General features: G+C 38.8%; 1 protein-coding gene across 1 annotated transcript in view; it reads left to right on the forward strand.

Annotated features, from left to right (window-relative positions):
- Window positions 1–21,322, forward strand: part of Itga1 (integrin subunit alpha 1) — a 139,994-nt gene that overhangs the window by 108,500 nt on the left and 10,172 nt on the right. The window contains exons 15-24 of the mRNA XM_059276100.1: window positions 320–450; window positions 2,953–3,119; window positions 4,120–4,256; window positions 5,412–5,522; window positions 7,540–7,749; window positions 9,766–9,846; window positions 12,806–12,882; window positions 14,402–14,491; window positions 15,845–15,947; window positions 20,578–20,691. Coding sequence (XP_059132083.1) covers window positions 320–450; window positions 2,953–3,119; window positions 4,120–4,256; window positions 5,412–5,522; window positions 7,540–7,749; window positions 9,766–9,846; window positions 12,806–12,882; window positions 14,402–14,491; window positions 15,845–15,947; window positions 20,578–20,691 — 1,221 coding nt within the window. The remainder of the gene's footprint in view (window positions 1–319; window positions 451–2,952; window positions 3,120–4,119; window positions 4,257–5,411; window positions 5,523–7,539; window positions 7,750–9,765; window positions 9,847–12,805; window positions 12,883–14,401; window positions 14,492–15,844; window positions 15,948–20,577; window positions 20,692–21,322) is intronic.

The raw sequence follows: 21,322 nt of genomic DNA on the forward strand, positions 1-21,322 counted from the left end.
ATATCTGTTTATTAGAATTGAAAAAGAAGTCAGATAAAGCCTGTTGCTCAGATTCCTCTTGAGCATTAGACAAAATGACATTATATATCAATTTCCCCTCTCTCTAAGTCACTAAACCTGACCTGACAGTCTGTACCATAGGAAGAACGATTTCCTTTGGGAATATCTCAGGATTTCCTCTTGCTTCTACTCAGATCCCTCTCAGTCCCCAAAAGATCATTACTTTTAGCTTTATTCACTAATCCAAACTCACAGATTTATTCAAAACTATTTTAAATGGACTCTTCTGACATCAACCTGTCTGTTGGGATTTTCACAGCGTATTCCATCAGGTGGGGATGGCAAGACATTGAAATTTTTTGGCCAGTCTATCCATGGAGAGATGGATTTAAATGGTGATGGTCTGACTGATGTGACCATTGGAGGTCTTGGTGGAGCTGCCCTCTTCTGGTATGTATGTTATAACATCTGGATATACATTTGGCAGTATTTCCCATATGATTCCAGACCACATAGTATGATTAGAACTCTTGCCATATCAAGTGTTCTATTTCCTGTCATGCTGTGCTGGCAAGATCCAAGTTATTCAATGGATTGATGCATCAGTGAATCTTAAGAATAAGGAAGCTGAATAGGAGTAGGTAGAGTGAACTCTTAATTTGGTTCTCAATTATGCACTTGACACTAAAACAAATGTTCTCTTCTAGGGAAAGTTGTATGGGTAGTGTCTTTAGGAGATATGTGTAAATAAGAAAATATTCCTCACTCTGAATTGTTCAAGTTTTTAGAGATAACTGATTTTGTTAGTTTACCTGAATCACAGAAATGGATGAAGACCCTTTCCTGGCCAGGCTTCATTGCCAGCAGAACAAAATAGACTCAGATAGTGCATCATAAGGACCAAGATTATGCCATGCAGGAGGCGGGACTGCAACAGGATACAGAAGGCAGGTGACTGAGCAGATGCTGTTAATGAACAGATAGCAAGAGCCCAGTTATGTGGACCACACACCCATGCTTCCACAAAGATATAGTTGGGAAAGAAAGGATGAGTCAAGTAGACATTAGTCAAGCCTGTCTGGAGAATCCATATCACCCAAAAAGAAACCAGACATGCCCATTCATTGCTGGCAAGGAGTAAACTAACTAAAACTCACCAAGTGTTTGTCAATAAGCGTTTCAAAAATCTTAAGATAGCCTTGCTTATTAAAGCAATTTGCTTCCTAAAACAATTTTAAGGTATAGTATAAAAATAAACATTCCTTAAAATGTGTGATCTTTAGAACCAGCAGAGAACTACATGTAATAACCACTTCCTAATATGACAGGATGGGCTAGGGAGATGGCTCCACCAGGAAAGCCTCCCACACAAGCATGAGAGCTTGACTTTGGATTCCTACCACTGTCACTGAAAGAGACAACTCTTATCTTACAGGAATGAATGGCATGATTTATTCTTAAGCAAATGTGAATGACCGTATCTTGTCTTGGGAACATATATTCAAGTCATTTAAGTATCCCCTGATATAATGTTCCTGTGTGGAAACAGTTTTGTGGCATTTTACAGTAACAGAATAGAGAAATTCATAAATTGGGGCCATTTTCAAATGTTTGGTAGCTACATCGGAGTGACAGCAACAGAAAACTGGGGAAATCTTTTCTATATTTCTCAGATGTTATCTGACGACATTCCTAGCCTTTGTGTTAGTTTGAAGCTAGTGATCTACTAAGTTGATAGATCCCAAAAGGGTTTTGTCTATTTGTTACAGGATGTGAGTTCTGACACAGAGTTGGACGAGGAATCCAGGGGGTTAAAACTAGACCAAGATAAGATAATTTGGCTTCGGACCTGTACCATGGCAGCTTTTCCACACCACCACAATTCTAATCAGACAGTTGCAGACACAGCTTCTTTCCAGGAATTCTCATTCACACCACCCACATAAAAAGGCATGACAACACATGGAACCCTGGTACAGGAGGGGTGGGCAAACAAGACTCTCCGGGTCTACGGGCCAAGTAGCCTAGCTGTTCAGAGAAAGATTGTTTTAAACAAAGAAAGATTGAGGTTGATAGAGGAAGAAACCTAACATGAACCTCTGTTCTCCACATGCACATATAGGCACACAAGGAAAGAAAAAAAACCACAGAAAAGAAAGCTAAAAATCTAGTGAAAGAGAAATAAATACAACATGATATATGCCTTTACTGGTATAGGTCACTTAATTAAAATGCAATTAAAATGTAAAGGTGGATACTCTGGACTGGAGATGGAGATGGTTCACAGCCCAGGCATACAATGGAAAAATTACAGATTTTTATCATGCTACTTGGAACAGTGCCTAATTTAAAACATGATTATTTTCTTCCTGGAGTTTTCTGTTTAATATTTTTGCACCCAGGCTACCTATCCATGGATAACTGAAACTGTGGGAAGCAAAGCCATGGTTAAGAACTGGGCACTGCAGCATTTCTGATGATTAAAGCTAACTTGGGAGTTACATGAAACAGCATACACTCACAGTGTCTCAAACATACTTCTTCTTCCAAGAAACAACAGCAAGGCTACCTCCTCAAGAACAGAGAAGTGTTATAGTTTTGATGAAAGCCAACAGGAGGCAGCTAGTTTTCTAGGTGCCTTTGAATCATTTCCAAATTGGAAACAAACTCAGAGAGATCCCCAAATACCATTTTGATTCTGAGCTTGCATCTGGCCAATTGGTTCCATTTTAAGTCTTCCGTCTTTGAACGAAATGTCTAAGATGGTTCTAAACAAGGAAGGTCTCCGAGGACATGAGATACAATCTTTTATGTATCGAATAACCTTTAAAGAGCAATAGTCCTAAAAGCACACACAGTCCACAAAGGAGAGTGTCCTTTGAAGCACCCACATTACCCTCCCCAGTTAAATGCAACAATGTGTGAGTAATCCCATTGTTTATGTGTTTGCAGGGCCAGAGACGTGGCCGTAGTTAAAGTGACCATGAATTTTGAACCCAACAAAGTGAATATTCAAAAGAAAAACTGCCGTGTGGAGGGAAAAGAAACAGTATGCATAAATGCTACAATATGTTTTTATGTGAAATTAAAGTCTAAAGAAGACTCAGTTTACGAAGCTGGTAAGCATCATGATGGTGGCAAGTACTTTCAGGCAGAAGAAAGTGTATGGGCTCCAGGATGATGACCTCTCCCAAGCATAATTCACTGTTCAAAACATTTGCCCACTGGGAGCCTGTTGACCCCTGAAACCACTCCTGCTCTAGGAGGAACAATTATGGAACCTAGTAAATTCTACAGCAGAAATTACATGTTTGAATGCAATGACCTAAAAATTCCGTATTTACCTATGCCTCCCCATATATTTATATTATATACATTCTCACGGGGAGCATTTAAAAAGCTCTAGGAAAGATTTTTTGAAAAAGAATCCTCTCCCCTCTCCTGCCCCCTGCTGGGGAAGACTGGTATTGCAGATGACCTGACTACTTCACACCCAGCCCAAGGCTGTTTTCTCATTGAGATGAGGCTCATATGTTCAGCCACACATATTGTGTGTGTTACCTTCGGGTGTGTAGAGTCGATCTGTGTGTCCCCTCAGCTGTATGCTCTGAACTTTCTAAGGCAGCCTTCAATGATGTTGAAATATGTTGGGATCAAATCTATGAGGGCTTATTTTGTGGAATTTCATGTTTTGGACACCATCTAAGTTGGCACATTTCTACAAAAAGGTGAAAATGGTCTTTGTTTATTTTTGTCTTTGCCAATATTTCTAAGCTCTAAAAAATTATTTTGAACCAAAGTTTAGTAAATTCAGACTTGGTTGATAAGTCATAGTTCACATATATGTTTATATGAGGGGGTGTGTGCGTACATACATTACACATAATTATAACTTAAATGTTAAATGCATGGTCAAGTCAGAAAGCCATTCTGTAGACTTTCAAGGTTATGTCATGACTGCTCCTGTCTCTGTGTTGTAGCAATACAGATATTCTCAGTGTAGGACCATTTATCGATTGATTTGCTCAAGAGATTTTTCTGTAATGCTAATTGGAGTGGGGTCATGTGAGAGTCATCCTCAGATAAACGTGTCTGTCAAATGTTCCTTCATGTTTGTAGATTTGCAGTATCGTGTCACCCTTGATTCGCTGAGACAGATATCACGGAGTTTTTTCTCTGGAACTCAGGAAAGAAAGGTTCAAAGAAACATCACAGTTCGAGAATCAGAATGCACTAGGCACTCCTTCTACATGTTGGCAAGTAAATCGTGTATTACAGCTGCCTTCTTCCAGATTGAGAGGATAGTGTATATGTGTGTTTGTGTGTGTGTGTGTGTGTGTGTGTGTGTGTGTTGTGTGTGTGTGTAGAGTTGTCCCTCCTTAGTTATTCAGAACTGAGAACCGACAAGCTAGAACTTGTATAAAATTTGATCAGCAATTGCTTCTGACAGTGACTGTATATGTACAAGGTCAGAGGATGAGCTCTGTTCAAGGACCAACAATAAAAGCAACCAACTAGTTTCAAACATAAAATCCTTTGAATGATGTTAGCTATTTTAATATTTGCTCTAGAGCTAAATGGGATATGGTTTATATCCCAGCTGTCTTGCGTTCTGAATGACTGTGGACAAGTCATTCAGTCTCAGAGGCTCTGCATAAAATAAGAATCATCAGGCCGGTGGTGGTGGTGGTGGTGGTGGTGGTGGTGGTGGTGGTGGTGGCACACCTTTAATCCCAGCACTCAGGAGTCAGTGAGTTCAAGGCTAGCCCGGTCTACACAGTGAGTTCCAGAACAGCTAGAACTATTATACCCTGTCTTGAAAAATCCAAAAAAAAAAAAAAAATAGGTAAGACTCATCATAGCTACCCACCTCAGAGGTCTACTGAGACAGTTCACAACAATGTGTATAAAGATCATTGGTTTTGACATCGAAAACAATGGTTCTTACTGAAATGGAAAACATTAATCCCATTCACATCATTTCTGTATCAGTATGCAACGCAAATCACATAGGTTTAGATGTCTATGAGTGCACTACAGCTGTATTGGAAGAGTGTGCCTTCCTAAAGTGAGGGAGACACTTTCCCAGAAGCAGCTACTGGCATGGATCTCAAGAGAAACCATGTTTTTACCATGCAGCTCAGTGTGGTATATCCAGGACTCTGGCAAGTCCCTCTGTGGAGCTCTGAGGGGGTTACCTGTCATTCTGGAGCTACCACTTTCTAACCACGACCCTTGTCAAAACAGAAAAGCTACACTACTTCAGTGAAGCAAAGGCCTCCCGAGGTGTGATGTCAGAGTAGGTGAGCAGGAATGTTCCGGTAACCACAGGTCAGAAGGGATGCTGCAACAGAGTCCTAACATCCAGCAAATATGGCACCGGTGACAAATACTTATGTTTCAACTTGTAGGACAAGCATGACTTCCAGGACTCCGTGAGAGTGACTTTGGATTTTAATCTTACGGATCCAGAAAATGGGCCTGTGCTTGATGACGCCCTGCCAAACTCAGTCCATGAACATGTAAGATTAATTTATGATGTCTGTTTGTGAATGTATTAGAAAAGCTAAAAACACATGGACACATAATTTAAATCATTTGTGTGAGGGGGGAGGAGAGAGACAGAGAGAGAATTGGACAGTTCTATACTTCTCCCATTCCCTAGAACTTCCTCTTGCTGGGGTTTAAGAGAACTGAAAATAAACAATTGAAAAAAGGCTTTTGTCCTAATAAGCACTAAGTGATGAGACACAGTTTCGGGATGATACACTCAAACTGGACCTCATACTCGGACCACAGCTAACCATTAGTCAGCAGTGTAGATTCATCTCTGGTCTTCCTGGTGGAGGCCTGTGGTGTAAAATCTTGTGTCTTAGTCACTATTCTATTGCTATGAAGTGACGTCATGACCAAGACAACTCTTAGAAAAGAAAACATTCAACTGGGGGCTTGCTTACAGTGTTAAAGGGAGGGTTAATCCATGATCATCATGTTGAGAAGCAGACAGGCATGGCACTAGAGCATTTTCAATCCTGATCTGCAGGAAGCAGGCAGAGAGAGACAGAGACAGAGAGCCAGACACAGACACAGAGACTGGGCTTGCAATGACAAACCTCTTCCACCAAGGCCACACCTACTCCACCAAGGCCACACCTCCTGATCTAGCTCAAACAGTTCCACCAACTGAGGAGCAAATATTCAAATATGAGAGCCCAGGGAAGCCATTTTCACTCAAACTACCACAGCTGCGACATAGGAGCAGAGCAGCACACGGGCTTCCTGTGGGCACAACGCTGCCCCAAGAACAGAAGAGATGGGGAGAGACTAAGCTGTGCCACCTCCGTTCCATTCCCAAAGTTCACTGACACACATCCAAGAGTGGCTGAGGGGACAGAGAGGGAAAGAGTACCACAGGAACGGCCACAAGGGAGAAAAGCTGTAGAGACAGAAAATTCATTTTTCTCATTCATCCGCCTTCCAATCTCCCCCTCCAACCTTCCACATATGTCTATCATCCTACAAGCACCAAACGTGGAGCTCAGTCTCACCTTGGAATTGGGCTGTCAGCAGTAATTCAATGCTGTGCTGTGAAGAATTTCAGATTTTGCAACAATTCCTACCTAGTCTGGGGAGTCAGAGAAAGCCCCCACGTAGTTATGGCTTTTAAGTCGAGCCCTGAAAGACTGGGTGATTTTCCACCCTGTTCGCAGTGTGGGTGGATGGTAGTAGGTGTGAAGATGCTGAGCCATGGCAGGGGCTTAAAATACTGGCTACTGTAGCCGAAACCAAAGCACACAGGTGAAGGTGATAACAGCATATGCCTAGACTCACAGGCCAGCGTGAGATCTTCTGGGGTTTGGTGTGACTACCCAGATTATAGCCATTTTAAAGGACAGTGCAGTGCTGTTGACTGTTTTAATTTAGCTCCGTGGGTACCAGATGAGTGCTGTTTAAAACTACAACTGCCACAACATGTTAAGTGACTGAAGGGAAACAAATGGGTACTGAATGGCCGTGGACAGGCTGCTTTAACAGGAGAGGTGACAGGGGAGTTGGAAGATATGGAGAGGAGGTTAGGAAGGACATGCATGATGATAGACTGGATAAGAGGACAGTGGACTTCAAAAAGAATCAAGTTTCCAGCTACATGGCTGGACCATTTTACTGCCTCTTGACAGGGTTCCTCAGTATCTCATTCTTTTTGTAGGAAATCATATAGATGAAGCTGTGTAGATTTAGATCTTAGAGTTCTTGACTTGAGGTTTGGAAACTGTCCTTCATTGGGAAACAGATAGTAGTAAAATACCTATGAAATCTACCTCCTTTAAAGGACTGGGAAATTAAGACTACAAGTCAACATTTATTCTTTCTCCCATAAAGTCAGCAGTAAATGTAAAATCTCTTAAGATCTCAGCAATGCAGTCAATTTCTTTGTTGAGCTCTCTCTTACCTGGGTCCCATGCCATTTCTGTTGCACAGAATGTTTTTCAGTGATGTTTAAACTACACCATGAAAACTATGTTCCTGTGGCCATTTCAGATTCCCTTTGCCAAAGACTGTGGAAACAAGGAAAAATGCATCTCCGACCTCACCCTGGACGTGTCCACCACAGAAAGGAGCCTGCTGATTGTCAGATCCCAGAATGATAAGTTCAATCTCAGCCTCACAGTGAGAAACAAAAGAGACAGCGCCTACAATACCAGGACAATAGTGCAGTATTCCCCAAATCTGATTTTTTCAGGAATTGAGGTAAACTCACTGTTTTTCATTCATCCTCTTAATGATTATTTATTGAACCTATTTTTCATGCTACTGAGCTAATTAATTTCATAACATTGATTTGAGAAGAGTAGAAAATATTTTGTTATGTATTAGAATACACTAATGGTCGTAGATGCAAGCTTTTAAGGTATTTAAAAACTTTTGTTATTTTATTTTATGTATATGGGTATTTTGCCTATACCTATGTCTGCCTGGTGCCTGCTACCACAGAGGCCAAAAGAAGACATTGGATCCATGAACTATAGTAACAGACCATTGTGAGCTGCCCTTGGGTGCTTGGGATCAAATTTGAGTCTTCTGGAAGAGCAACCTAGCACTGGGCCATCTTTCCATCCTTCACCCCCACCAAGCTTTTGTATATTTATTTGGAGAGGCATATCTCTTCTTATTTCATATTTTAAGTATTTAAGAAAGACAGCTCACAATTCAAAATTTCTATGTTTCATAGAGTCATCCAGCAACTGAAATTGAGATTCAGCCGAGTAAAATATATAATAATCAAAGATGCAAGGAGAAGTTCAGGTGTTGAAAGAAGTTTCCATCGGAAAAAAAATCAAGATACTGTTTCTTCCTGTGAAAAAATTTGAGCTAAAGATTTCTTACTTTAGCCAAAGATTTCTGTTAGACGACAAGTCTTACTTATTTATAATTTTATAATGAAAGAGTTCATCTTGGCAACAGCCTGTCTGTGTATCAGACATTTTATTAACTTGACAATAACCCCCTGCATAGGATACTGGATCATTTGTCAGTATTTACAAATTTGAACTTAGCTTTTGATTTGGATTCCAAGTGTTTTCCCCATGTTAAAAATCTGTGTATAAGCCGGGCGGTGGTGGCGCACGCCTTTAATCCCAGCACTCGGGAGGCAGAGCCAGGCGGATCTCTGTGAGTTCGAGGCCAGCCTGGACTACCAAGTGAGTTCCAGGAAAGGTGCAAAGCTACACAGAGAAACCCTGTCTCGAAAAAAAAAAATCTGTATATATTTACATGAATAAATTTAAGGTATTTTGATTCACATTAAAATGAATAATGCTAATGTGAATATTTCATTTATATTAAAAACCAATACCTTTAGGTCTAGGGATGTAGTTAAATAATGGAGAACTTGCTTAGCATACATGAAACCCTGGGTTAAATCCCCAGCACTATGATAGACACACATATTAATGCATAGTATTAAAAACTGTTGTCTAGTTCCCACGAATTTAAATTGCTACTGTCATTTCCCTCTATTTGTTCTGATATCATTTGGAGATATGGTAGCTAAGATAGGCTCATATATGGATCATTTGTTACTATAACATTTTGTTTCAGAATTTTAATTATGAATATGAAATAACTGTAGAAATGCAACACATAAATGTAATGTGGAGAAACATTTGTTGTCACTGGGCTGTGTCTGGAAAGGGAACTACGTTAAAAGACATTGCCTGTATCCACTCCAACTAGCTTTCTGGCCACAGCAGACAGGCAGGACATGGCAGAGAGCAGAAAGAATACCCATAGTGCATGGCTGTTAATTTAAGGAGGTCCTTAACCTTGTATTACAGCCACTCTTTCTTTAGTTGTGTTATATGCTGGGTGGAGTAAGGAGTTGGGTCCTGGTAGTTGCAAGTTAGAGCCTTGTTCTTGCTCAGGACTCCAAACTCCTTCACCTGTGGGATGCTCTAATGGTGCAGATGTGTGACCTAGGCACCCGCCCCTGCAGTTTACTGTCCATTGGTGCTGTTGGTGCTCCATCACCCCTGACCACTCCTGCCAGAGAAAGGTGTGCTTTGTCCCTCAGGAGCCCTCAAGTGATGGTTTCAGATCTCCCTGAGCTATGGAACTGGCAGTCCTCTCGTGCTGTGACTCTCCCAGCTAAACCAAGAGACAAATCTTTGCAGGGCAGCTGCAAATGCATAGCTGGGAAAATTCTCAAATGATTAATTAATATTTCACTTGTGTTTCTTCTCTAATTCCATTTATTTTCCATTTTAGGGGATCCAAAAAGATAGTTGTGAATCCAATCGAAATATCACATGTAGAGTTGGATATCCTTTCCTGAAGACAGGAGAAATGGTAAGGAGGCTGGGTAAAATATAAGTAGCCATTGCCAGGGGGAGGTAATATGCTCAATGACAAATGTAAATCCTTCTAATGAGTAATTTGTGACAATATAGGCTAGGAGCACTGAGTGCAAAATGCTTGCAGCTTAGTATCTGCTAGGGTATGATTTTCACGTCTCTGTAAAATTGGTACACTGCAATTTAATCCCCAATGTGACAGCATTAGGAGGTGGTGCCTTTGGGACTTGTGGCTTCACAAAAGAGGCTCAAGAGACTTGTTTGTCCCATCTACCACCTGAGGCACAGTATCTCCACAACAGGCCACCATTGCACTCCAGTCTTGGTGCTTTCGTCCTGGAGTTTCCAGACTCTAGAGCTATGAGTAGGAAACCTCCAGTGTTTATGAATTACTTAAGTTTACAGTCTAAGTTATATCGCTATAAAAGCTCAAGAAGACTAAGACATCATCAAAAGTGTTTCACAAGTCACATTCAAACACAAAGGCTGAATCTATAGTAGATAAACAGATGTACCACTTTACATTCCTGCCAGCGGTGAATGAGAGCTCTAATTTCTCCACATTATATTATTATTATTATTATTATTATTATTATTATTATTATTATCATTGTCCTGGTGGATGTGAAGCAACGTTTTATTGTAACTTGGATTTGCATTTCCCTAGCAACAAATGGTGATGTTTTTAGTAACTTTTCATTGCACACACACACACACACACACACACACACACACGCATGCACGCACGCACACATGTACACATGCACACACTCACTGTCTTTGGAGAACTATCTGCTACAATACTTTTTTATTGAAACAGGGTCTCACTTTGAAGCCCAGGCTAGCCCTAAACTTATGTTGTAGCCCAGGATGTCGTGAACTCTCAGCAATCCTCCTGCCTCTGCCTCCTAAGCCACCATGTCCCATTCTGTACCTGTTTTTAAATTAGGATATCTTTTGTACTATTAAATTGTAAGAGTTCTTTAAATAGTCTGCATTCAAGCCTCCTACCAGATACGTAATTTGAAATTTTTAGGTTTTTTTTCCAAGAATTTTATGAGTTTTTTGCTTACACTTAGGTCTGTTATCCATGTGAAAGAACTCCTAGGTTATGTGTATTGAAAGAGTCCAACTTAAACATTTTGCATGTGAATACCCAGTTAACCTGCACCATTTAAGGAAGGCATTGAACTCAAATATTTCTTTCTCTATCCAGCAGTCCCTTGTGCTTGTGCTAAAAGCTTATATCAAAATATCTCTTAGGTTATACAATGGGTGATGGGAGGAATTTGCAAGCAATTCCAACTTGGGTTTCACACTTAGAATATTCTTGGGCTCAAGATATAGACTTTCAGTTCAAGTATTTCAGGTTCATGTGAATATACAGTAAGCATCTTCCTCAGACCTGCTTCTCTGCCAGCACCTTCCTGTAGATAAAAAGGCCATGGAGAACACCAAGACTCAAGTGGCCAGGTTAGTTGTGGAGGTTAAGGAGAGACAGGAAAGATCCATCCAATAAATGTCCCTTTACTAGAATGGAGATCAGTACTCCAAGGCAAGAGAAAAACCATCTTTCTTAAAAGAACTTGTTTTCTTCTTCTTAAATATAAATTAAGATTATATATGGGAGGGAAGAAAATTCCATACATACATTGATACAACCATGCTAATCTCACGGCCCCACTCCATCTGTGAATGGTGCCAATTGTTCACAAGCTGTAAATGTCACATTTTTTCCCATGTAATATTTATCATAAAGATATAATTATAAGTGGTTTCAATTAGTTAGGTATTTCTGGAATGTTTTTTCTGGCCCGAATTTTAAATACTTCAATTAGCACCAAATGAGATTAGTTCTGAGATTGAGATATATAATTCATAAGAATTATGATGAGATCATTGGGCAAGAACATGCAGGTGATCTTTGTTTTAAATAACTTACATTTTCGTGTGACTGTTGGTGTTCACATAAAGCCCTGTGTACAGGCAGAGCTTCTCAAAAGAGAGCCGTCTGTATATGATATTTGTATAGCAGAACACTTTCTGTGTTTTCTTCAGTAGTGTTTTAAGTATGCAAACTCTTACAAAACAATGTTTTTTCATAATACTTTATTCTAAGAGCTAAGCCATTTTGGATTATCTTCCTGAATTACTCAACAGTGATAAAAAAAAATTACACTATCAAATTAACAAATCAAGTATGTTTTCCCTGTTTTATAATGGTGGCTAGCATGTGTATTAAAGAGACTTTAATTATTAACATGCCACAAATATGTTCATTACTGTTATTTGGCAAATTATGGTAATAAAACTAGTAGAATGATTCTTCTTGATTTGTGGTTTGCATAAATGCTTTTTGTTACTATGACTTAAATATGGTATTAAATTCAGTGTTACCATGTGCATTCAGACTGCTATAAAAAATAGCAGGAATAGAGAAGCACATGAATGAGAAATCTATTTCTCATAAATATGGAAACTGAAAAGTCCAAGATCAAGACAATGTTAAGCCCATTGTCCAAAGAGGATATTTTGATTCAAAGATGTCTTCTCCCTGTGTCCTCAGGGAGTGAAAAGGAAAGGCATCTTCTGGTACCTCAATCGTAAGGGCATTAATCCCACTCATGTGGATGCTCATGAACTGTTACCTGCCAAAAGGACCCACCCCCTAGTATCATAACATTGATAACTAAGCTTGAACATATAAACTTTAAATGGAATAAAGTATTCAGACTATAGCAATATGCAAAGCATATTACATATTCACATTTAGAAGTGCATGTGTGTATTGTATCTTTTTGTATGTATTTATGATGGGGCTGTATTTTGTAAGACAATATTTCTTAAGTAATTTTATAATTTCTGTTTAGGTAATGAATTTATATAAACTATATTTTTTTCAAAGTTGATGTTTACCTCATCTGTTATTTAAGTTGTCTATTTTAATTTCATAGGTAACCTTCAAAATAATATTCCAGTTTAATACATCACATCTCACAGAAAATGCAATCATTCATTTAAGTGCAACAAGGTTGGTTTATGTATGTGTGGATACACATGTATGTGTGCATATCATTACTTTCATGTAATTTGATTATTTTGCTTTGTAGAATCATTGGCAGCTTCTTGAAGCTTGTATAAGATCAGCAGAAGTAACAGTCCATGAACCACTTTGCCTCACAAAAAAATGCCTTGGGAGTAATTAGCAAGAGTAGAGGAATTCATACTCAAAGCAAATAATTTAATCTATTGGATTAAATCATTGTTAATATTAACTGTAGTCTATCTTGTAATTACACATCACTTATATCTGCCAAATTGCATTTATGATCAACAGGACCTACTAATTTTAAAACATTTACTATCTGTCTATCAAGGTCAATTGAGTCATCACATGGACTTAAAACAATGATACCCTTCCATACTTCAATAAACTTTATGCGAAACATTCAAAACTTCTCAACATTATCATAAAACACACGCAAAAAAAAAACAGAGCTCTCTAAATCAACATGAGCAAAGCTCATATGATCTCACAGAGAGTGAGGCAGCCTGCACAGGGGCCGCATTGGTCTGTACCATGCCCTCAGTGCATATATTATGGCTTCCAGTTTAGTGTTCTTATGGGATTCCTGAGGGTGCAAATGAGTGGGTCTCTGATTCTTGTGCCTTCTCTTGGGCTTTTCCTTCTGTTTGTTTTGTCCAACTGCAATGTGCTAATTTTTATTTTATCTTTTATTTTATTATTATCCCTTAGAAAACTTTGTTTTATAATGAGAGACAGAAAGGGATCCAAACATGAAGGGAGATGAGGAAGAACTAGGAGTCAGGGAGAAGAAACCATAACCAGGATATATTATGTGAGAAAAAAATCTCTGGTATATTGTAATCTGGTATTACAATATAAAGGCACCAGTGTTCAAAAACAACCTCATTCCCTATATCTGGTCATAAAATTATATATCTCCTCCATGCTTTGTTCATGAGTATGAGGTATATTTGTATATAATGTATATGTGTGTAAAAATATAATTAAATTTTCAAATATTATGAAAATTATACCCCAAATCAAGGAAATACATAAAAATTTAAATAACATGCATACTGAGTACTCTGTTTGGAAAGACTATGAAAGGCAAAATCAGATTTTAGATTCATAATTAGCTGTATGAGACTAGTTGAGTCTGTACATGATCTTTGTATGTGATAAATATAAACGGAGGTGATTTTGTATTCATATCTTTATGCACAGAAGTCCAGCAACCTCAACATTTTAATGATTAAGCAAGCAGATTCTAATTATTTCACATGATTTGGATAAACAAGGACCTGAATCAGTGTAGTTTTCAATTCTAACTCTACAGTGTAATCTATTTGGGAGCATTAATAATACCGATCTCTACACTTCCTTCTCCTCTCAATAAAGACAGAGAATTCTATGATTTTTGTGTTTTATTAATTTTCCTATATAATCTTCTCTTTCAAATGGTTAGAGATGGTCTATGGATAAGCAAATTTAATGCCTAGTGTGAATGTGCTGTGTTTTCCAGTGACAGCGAAGAACCACCCGAATCTCTTTATGATAATGAAGTAAATATTTCCATCCCAGTAAAGTATGAAGTTGGACTACAGTTTCACAGGTAGGATGAAGCCACCTTTATTCATTGACAGCTTTCTGATCACCAAATGGTTTTCTTAGTGTGGCCTTTGGCTGAGAGAATCACCATTCAAGAACTTAAAATAGTAGGTACTCCAGTGCCACGCCAGACCTGCTGAGTACAAAAATTCTGGTATGATGCCCGGCATCCATATTAAATGTCTTCCATATAATCCACGTGCACCTGAAAATTTGAGAATCTGTGTGCACTAAATACCAACATAAAATGTGCTAATGACAGGTCTTTGCTCCTAAATGTAAGCCAAAGTCCCTGAGAAAATACAGTGTTTTCTGACAGGTCGGCAGGATATTCCTGGGTCACTGTTTTCATCCTGTGGGATGAGATCCACTGCCTATTCTGTCATGCATTTCTCATTGGTCAGCCATTTATTCCTTCCACTATTTGGAAACCGTTCTTTCTGTTCAGACCTTATTTTCTCTTCAGGTGTCAATCATGTTAGTAGACTTCCACTCTACAGAGTCCCTTGCTTATGAATTCCCTTACTGGAGCAGAATTTCAAGCTTTTTAAAATAAATATGTGCAATACCTATAAAAAATGCCAGAGCCAGTTTCAAGGCCAGCTGAGTCTAGCACCCTTCTGTTTTGTTTGTGTCTTGTGGCACTTTCTCTTTGCTAAAGAGAGATCAGAAAGCAAGGGTTATGAGGTAGGCATAGACATGCTTATCTTCCTTAGCCTTTGAAGTCTGTTGTCTCTTGTCTGATTTGCTGTGTCCACTTCTTTCAGCACAAAGATTGCCCCAACAACTTTCTACTTAATTCAAATCAACTTTTGGCACACATTTATACATTCCTTTTATTTGTCTTTTCTTGCCTGAAATGCTGCTTTAAGGGGAGATCTTATGTTCTACCAGGGTCATCCAAAGACCATGACCTTCGTAGGGAGATTGAGCTTTACCATTTAGCAGTAATGGGACTTTTAAATTGTATAAATGTAAATGTAAATGTTTTTTTTAAAAAAACTAGTTTTTTCACTTTCAGCATGACTAAATATATCAAATTTTAGTCTGGCTTTTCTCTAAGTGTAAATGCTAGCAGATTCATGGAAATTCTTCACCTGTTAACAGTGGAATTCTATTTTGAAACTTACATATAATTTAACTTATTGGAGTCAGGTAGCAACAGTGCCTACTGAGTAAAGTGATTCCTAGCATCTGCAAATATTTAATTGAGGTTTGAGGGTAAAAGGATTTCTCTATTTTGAACTCTGCAAATATTTTCATGGAATCATGTGACATAGGGAAAGAAAAGAATAAAGTCTAATAAACTTAAACTTTATTGCATATTATTTTCTTTTTTCCAATTAATTCTTTTAAGTTCTGCAAGTGAACACCACATCTCAGTTGCAGCCAATGAGACTATCCCTGAACTTATTAATTCCACTGGTGACATTGGAAATGAAATCAATGTCTTCTACATGGTAAGAAACTATCTCTAAGTCAATATTCTAAATAAATTATTTGTATTAAGAAAACAAGGAAGTGTTTCAACATTTAATCTCCACATCCTAGAATAGTTTTCTTTGTAATTTAACTGTGTTAGAATATATTGTCCAAATTGATAATTAAATCACTTCTTGGCCTTTTGGCTAAGATGAAGTGCAAACTGGTAATTATACCTTGAGTCAGTTTTAAAAGCCAAAGTCTCTAATTTTCTTAGAGTAAGACATAGTAACCTAGAATAACTTCCTAGAAGAAAAAAATCACTCTGGTGTCAAATATCTACTACAAATGCAAGGTATATATACTTTATATTAGTTTTAGTATGGCTAAGAAAACCATGTTTCACAGAATCATGACAATTTCAGAAATGAATTATTTCAAAATTCTTTGGGGAATATTTCCCTTTATTCAATGTGTCATGGTCCCTGTTCTGTCTATTGCTTTCTTTCATATAAATTATACTGTAAATTACCAATGTTCACACTGCAGTCTCCTTAAATGATATGTTCTACTACATTAATTTTTTTATTTTAAATTCTTGGTTGCAAACTTTGCATGAGCTCTGTCGTGGAGCTTTAGCCTGAGTGACACTCACAGACTCAGTGTTACTCCAGGAGAAAAGAGTATTCAATTCGAATGAATGATTTATGTACATATGCCATCAAGTGATACAACACCATCATAAATGAAGCCAGTCTGAACCTTTTGGGGGAACTGTCAGCAATGAAGAATGAAGTTCTCTGACAAAATGGGAATAATTTTCCCATATTCTCAAGAGGAATAAGTTCCTCTTGAGAGGAATTTGTTTTCTCTCCTAAAATTGCAATGATAAACTGCATTCTGGAAATTGGTATGAACGCAATCTCCCACTCAGTTCTCAGATATGATTTTGTAATTCAGACTGTTAGGCTTGTGCAGCATAACAAACAAAAAGAAAGAAAAGGAAAAAAAAACTTGACTGTTGTAGATCTTCATGCATTGTAACTTATTAGGCTCCAGGTTTGAGATAGGAGCTCCCTGTTAAGTAATGTTAACATAGATAATAACATTATATATCTCTGATTATTTTGCTGTTTTACATTCTAAAATTAAATTAATGGGATAAAAATAAAACAGCATATTTAGGTGACATCTAGTGACTTACTACTGGTAATTTTCCCTTAAAAAATTATTAATGATTAAAATTTTCAGCAGCACTCTTACGAAAGGCTTAAATGTTTAACTCTTAACACTGTGAAGTTGCCTACATGAACTGTCATTCATTCGGTGAAGAGAATGCTATATATTCTGTGGGAAGATACTACCTTATAATATTTTAGCTACAGTTGCGACTTACCAGTTTTACATGCTTGTAACATTTTTTTTCCATTGTTTTCACATTGCTGCTCATGGCTAACACAGAGATAAGGAGACCCAAGTCTAGAGTTAAGAGTTAAGGCAGCACTGTAAACCATACGATTAGCACAGTGAGTTTCACACAGGTAGCAAGTGTTGTAGATAGCACAGTGTTTGCTGTTTAGCTATTAGAAGTCATACTCTCAAGTAACCATTATGTTTTTGGGAAACGTAGCATAATAAATTTAATAAACACGGTTTTGTTTTTTTGTGTATGTGAGATATAAATTGTATGATATAATACATGCAAACAATACAGACAAATAATGTTCTCCAGAAAAGTGTTACTAAGATGGTTGGATGGTAGGAGACCTTTTGTTTTATGTTTATTTCCAGTATTTTCCAGTGTTTTTAGAAAGACTGCTTCATAGTAAGAAAAAACAGTAATATCAGAACATGATTCCTCACTGAATGTCAGAAGCAGGTAACATTCAGCTGTAAAGGCTATGCCAGGCAAGCCCCAGGCATATTACCTGAAGATGGTTGCAGGCCACGTTCATGTATGAGGCCAGGCATGGACTCAGGAATCTCCACCGTTCCAAGGTTGATGAATTACTTAACATCCAGCAGCCATGGAGAATCACTACAGATCCGAGAAGCTCTCCATATAGGCTGCTTTACTAGCCAGGCAGTCCTGGCATCTGTTGGTGCAAATTATAGAGTTCCTATACACAGAGAAGTCCTTAAGAATGTGTAAGACCTGGAAATCATACCCATATGGTAGCCAGGGGCCATATTGCACCTGGTGGTCCCAATTCAGGGACGTTAAATGGGGATTCTGAGTTACTGGATCAAAACACATAGAAACTACGATGGAAGTCAGCCTGCTTGTCAGACTGGATTATCAATAATCAGTAAGATAGTATCCCTAGCTTGCTATACAGTTCTGGGAGGAAGCCAGTGGATATCTGGCTTACCTGAGCAGTGATGGTAGGTACCATCTAGCTGAGGTTAGAGATGACTTATGTCTTTGGGGCATTGAAATTAACTAGGTTAAAGCAATCAAAAAACATGCTAAGTTTTTCTTGTCTAGATCAAGGAAATGATCTCCACCTCCAAAAACCTTGGATAGAGGCTTAGGAGATTCCTCCGTGGGTATGAACACTTGCTCTGCAAGCATGAGAGCCTGGTTTCAGATTCCAGCACTTAAATAAAAAAACAAAAACAACAACAACAAAAAAAAAAAAAAAACGTAGACATGGCTGTGTGTACCTGTTACTCTACCATCAGGAGCAGAGACATATGGATACTGAGAGCTTGCTGTCTAGCCAGCCTAGTCTAAATGGTGAACTTCCAGATCACTGAGAGATCATGTTTCAAAGAAATAAAGCAAAGAGTGATATAGGATGACACCTGACCTCCCCTAACCTGCACATGCATACACATGGTAAAGGAGATCTAGACATTTATGTGTATGCAACACACACACACACACACACACACACACACACACACACACACATGAAAGGTTAGTGGACACGGCCACAGAACAATAATAAAGATAATTTTCAATACTCTTTTCCCACTAATACTTTCACTGGACAGCTCAGTCTGAATTCATAATATACTTTGAAGTCACCTAACACTTAAGACTGCTGTCCTACTGTGTACTCAGCCTGTTTGTTTAACCAGCCTGTAGGAGAACAATGTAATAACCAACCTTACATGCCTTGGATTTCCCATGTGAACAACAACTAATGTATTACAATGTTATGTTATGTTCTTTCCTGCTCCCGACTCAGTGTAATGTATGCTTGCATATGTGTTATGATAGTCATTGGCTGGAATCTGTAAATAGGCCGAAAGTGGCTTATAACATGAATATCCACCATGAATTCTGAAAGCAACATACAGATATTGCGCGGTAGTGTTTGCAGTTTGTTTGTTAATGAGGTCACTTGCAGTCAGTTGGAGACAGTGGCTTGTAAAACTCTGTTGAAGACGTCAGTGAAGTGTCCGTCATTTCTTCCCCGTGGGATGCTTTCTACGATGATGTTCAATAAAAGAGAGAACAAAGCCTTTCTTAGCGACAGATATACAGGGACACAGACATGAAGCAGGCAGGACAGCATTCCAACAGCGTAGATCCAGACTTACCCAGCAGACACATGGGCACGATGGAAGACAGGGGAGAGCAAAGTAGAGATTTCAAATCTGTCTCATCTTGATTAAACAATGCACAGGGAGGTGCCTTGATTTCTTCTCTTAGTTCAACACCAACACATTGTTGGTGACTGGGTTTATTATTGATGTGTCCAAACTGATGGCAACTAAGTATTATCTATATGCATAATATTATTAATCCTATTATTATCCTGGAGTGAAGGATGAATAAACAATATAATAATAGCAACTGCATATGACCATTGATGGGCCTTCATATTTTCTTGCTAGATTTATGAAGCCAATTCCCACATAACATCATGAACTACCTTTATGTGGATGACTCAAAATTTTATATAATTTTATATAATTAAGAGCCAAAGTCTCTGGGTAGTGGTGACACATGCCTTTAATCCCAGAACTCAGGAGGCAAAGGCAAAGGCAAGTGGATTTCTGAGTTCCAGGCCAGCCTAGTCTACAGAGTGAGTTCCAAGATAGCTAGGGCTACACGGAGAAACCCTCTCTCAAAAACAAACAACCAAACAAAACAAAACAAGAACCAAAATTACCTTTTATCCCAGATCCCAGAAGTGTAAGCCCTGGTTTAAAAAATGAGAGAGACAGTCAGTCAGTCCTGGGATGATGGTAGCTGGGGAGATGGTCAGTTCTTAGTATAACTCTCAAGCAAGCAAGACAACTGGAGTTCAGATTCGAAGATCCCACATAAATTCTGGATGGGTACGACAACTTGGCTGTATTTGTAGCAGGTTGTCTGAGACAGCCAGAGGCAGGAGGGCACCAGAGCAAGCTAGCTAAGGACACTAGGTGTACTGGGCAGTTCTGGGTTTGATTGAGAAACCCTACCTCAAAGAATTTCCTCTGGAGGAAATTTCCTGATACCAACCTCAGGTCTACAAACACACACACACACACACACACACACACACACACACACACACACATGCATGTATATTTATGTATGCATGTGGACACACATATACAAATGCACACACGCATGAAAGAGGAAAAAAGAACCAGAGTCCTATGTAACATGGAAAGGGTGCTTTTGAAAGATCCAGAAATGATTATATATCTATTTATCCCCTACAGATCAGGAAAAGGAGCCATTTCCCGATGCCAGAACTTCAGCTGTCAATCTCGTACCCCAACTTGACATCAGATGGTTATCCTGTACTATACCTGACTGGATGGTCATCTTCTGACGTAAGTCACATATGCTTTTCAACCAGGTCACTACTGTCATCTTCTTTTTCAAAAGTCACATCTACTTATTTGTTTTGTATGGGGGTGGTGGTGGCATGTGTGTGCCACAGTGCACAGGGGAGGTCAGAGGACCTTGCAGTAGTTAGTTCTCTCTTTCTGTGATGTGAGTCCTGCAGTTTGATGACTTGGGGGCATCCGGCTTGGCAGCAAGTGCCTTTCACCAGAGGCCATGGGACAGAACTCAAGTCACAGGGCTAGCAGTGAGTGCTTTTCACCTGTCAAGACATCTCTGCAGCCCACGGTGACCTTCCTCGCCTGATGTGTAAGCCTCATGCTTTGTAGGGACCTTGTGATAAGAAAGGTTAGTTTTAAAACAAGTGGAGAAGCATTTAAAAACTAATAACTCCCATCAACTACTTAGAATGTGCAAGTTCAATATCTAGGGTTCCTGAAACAAACTGTAGACAATGAGTAATTAAACCCAATAGTTGGTTATTTAATAATGTTGAGGGCCAGTAGTCCGGTGTCAAGGTTCTGATAATGGAGAATCCCTCCGGACCATGGTTTCCCTCCCAGTGTTTGCTGGTAACTCTACACATTCCTTTGCTCCATTCCTCCTGTGATTCTGTGT

Source organism: Peromyscus eremicus, chromosome 11, assembly GCF_949786415.1.
Source record: "Peromyscus eremicus chromosome 11, PerEre_H2_v1, whole genome shotgun sequence".
NCBI lineage: Eukaryota > Metazoa > Chordata > Mammalia > Rodentia > Cricetidae > Peromyscus > Peromyscus eremicus.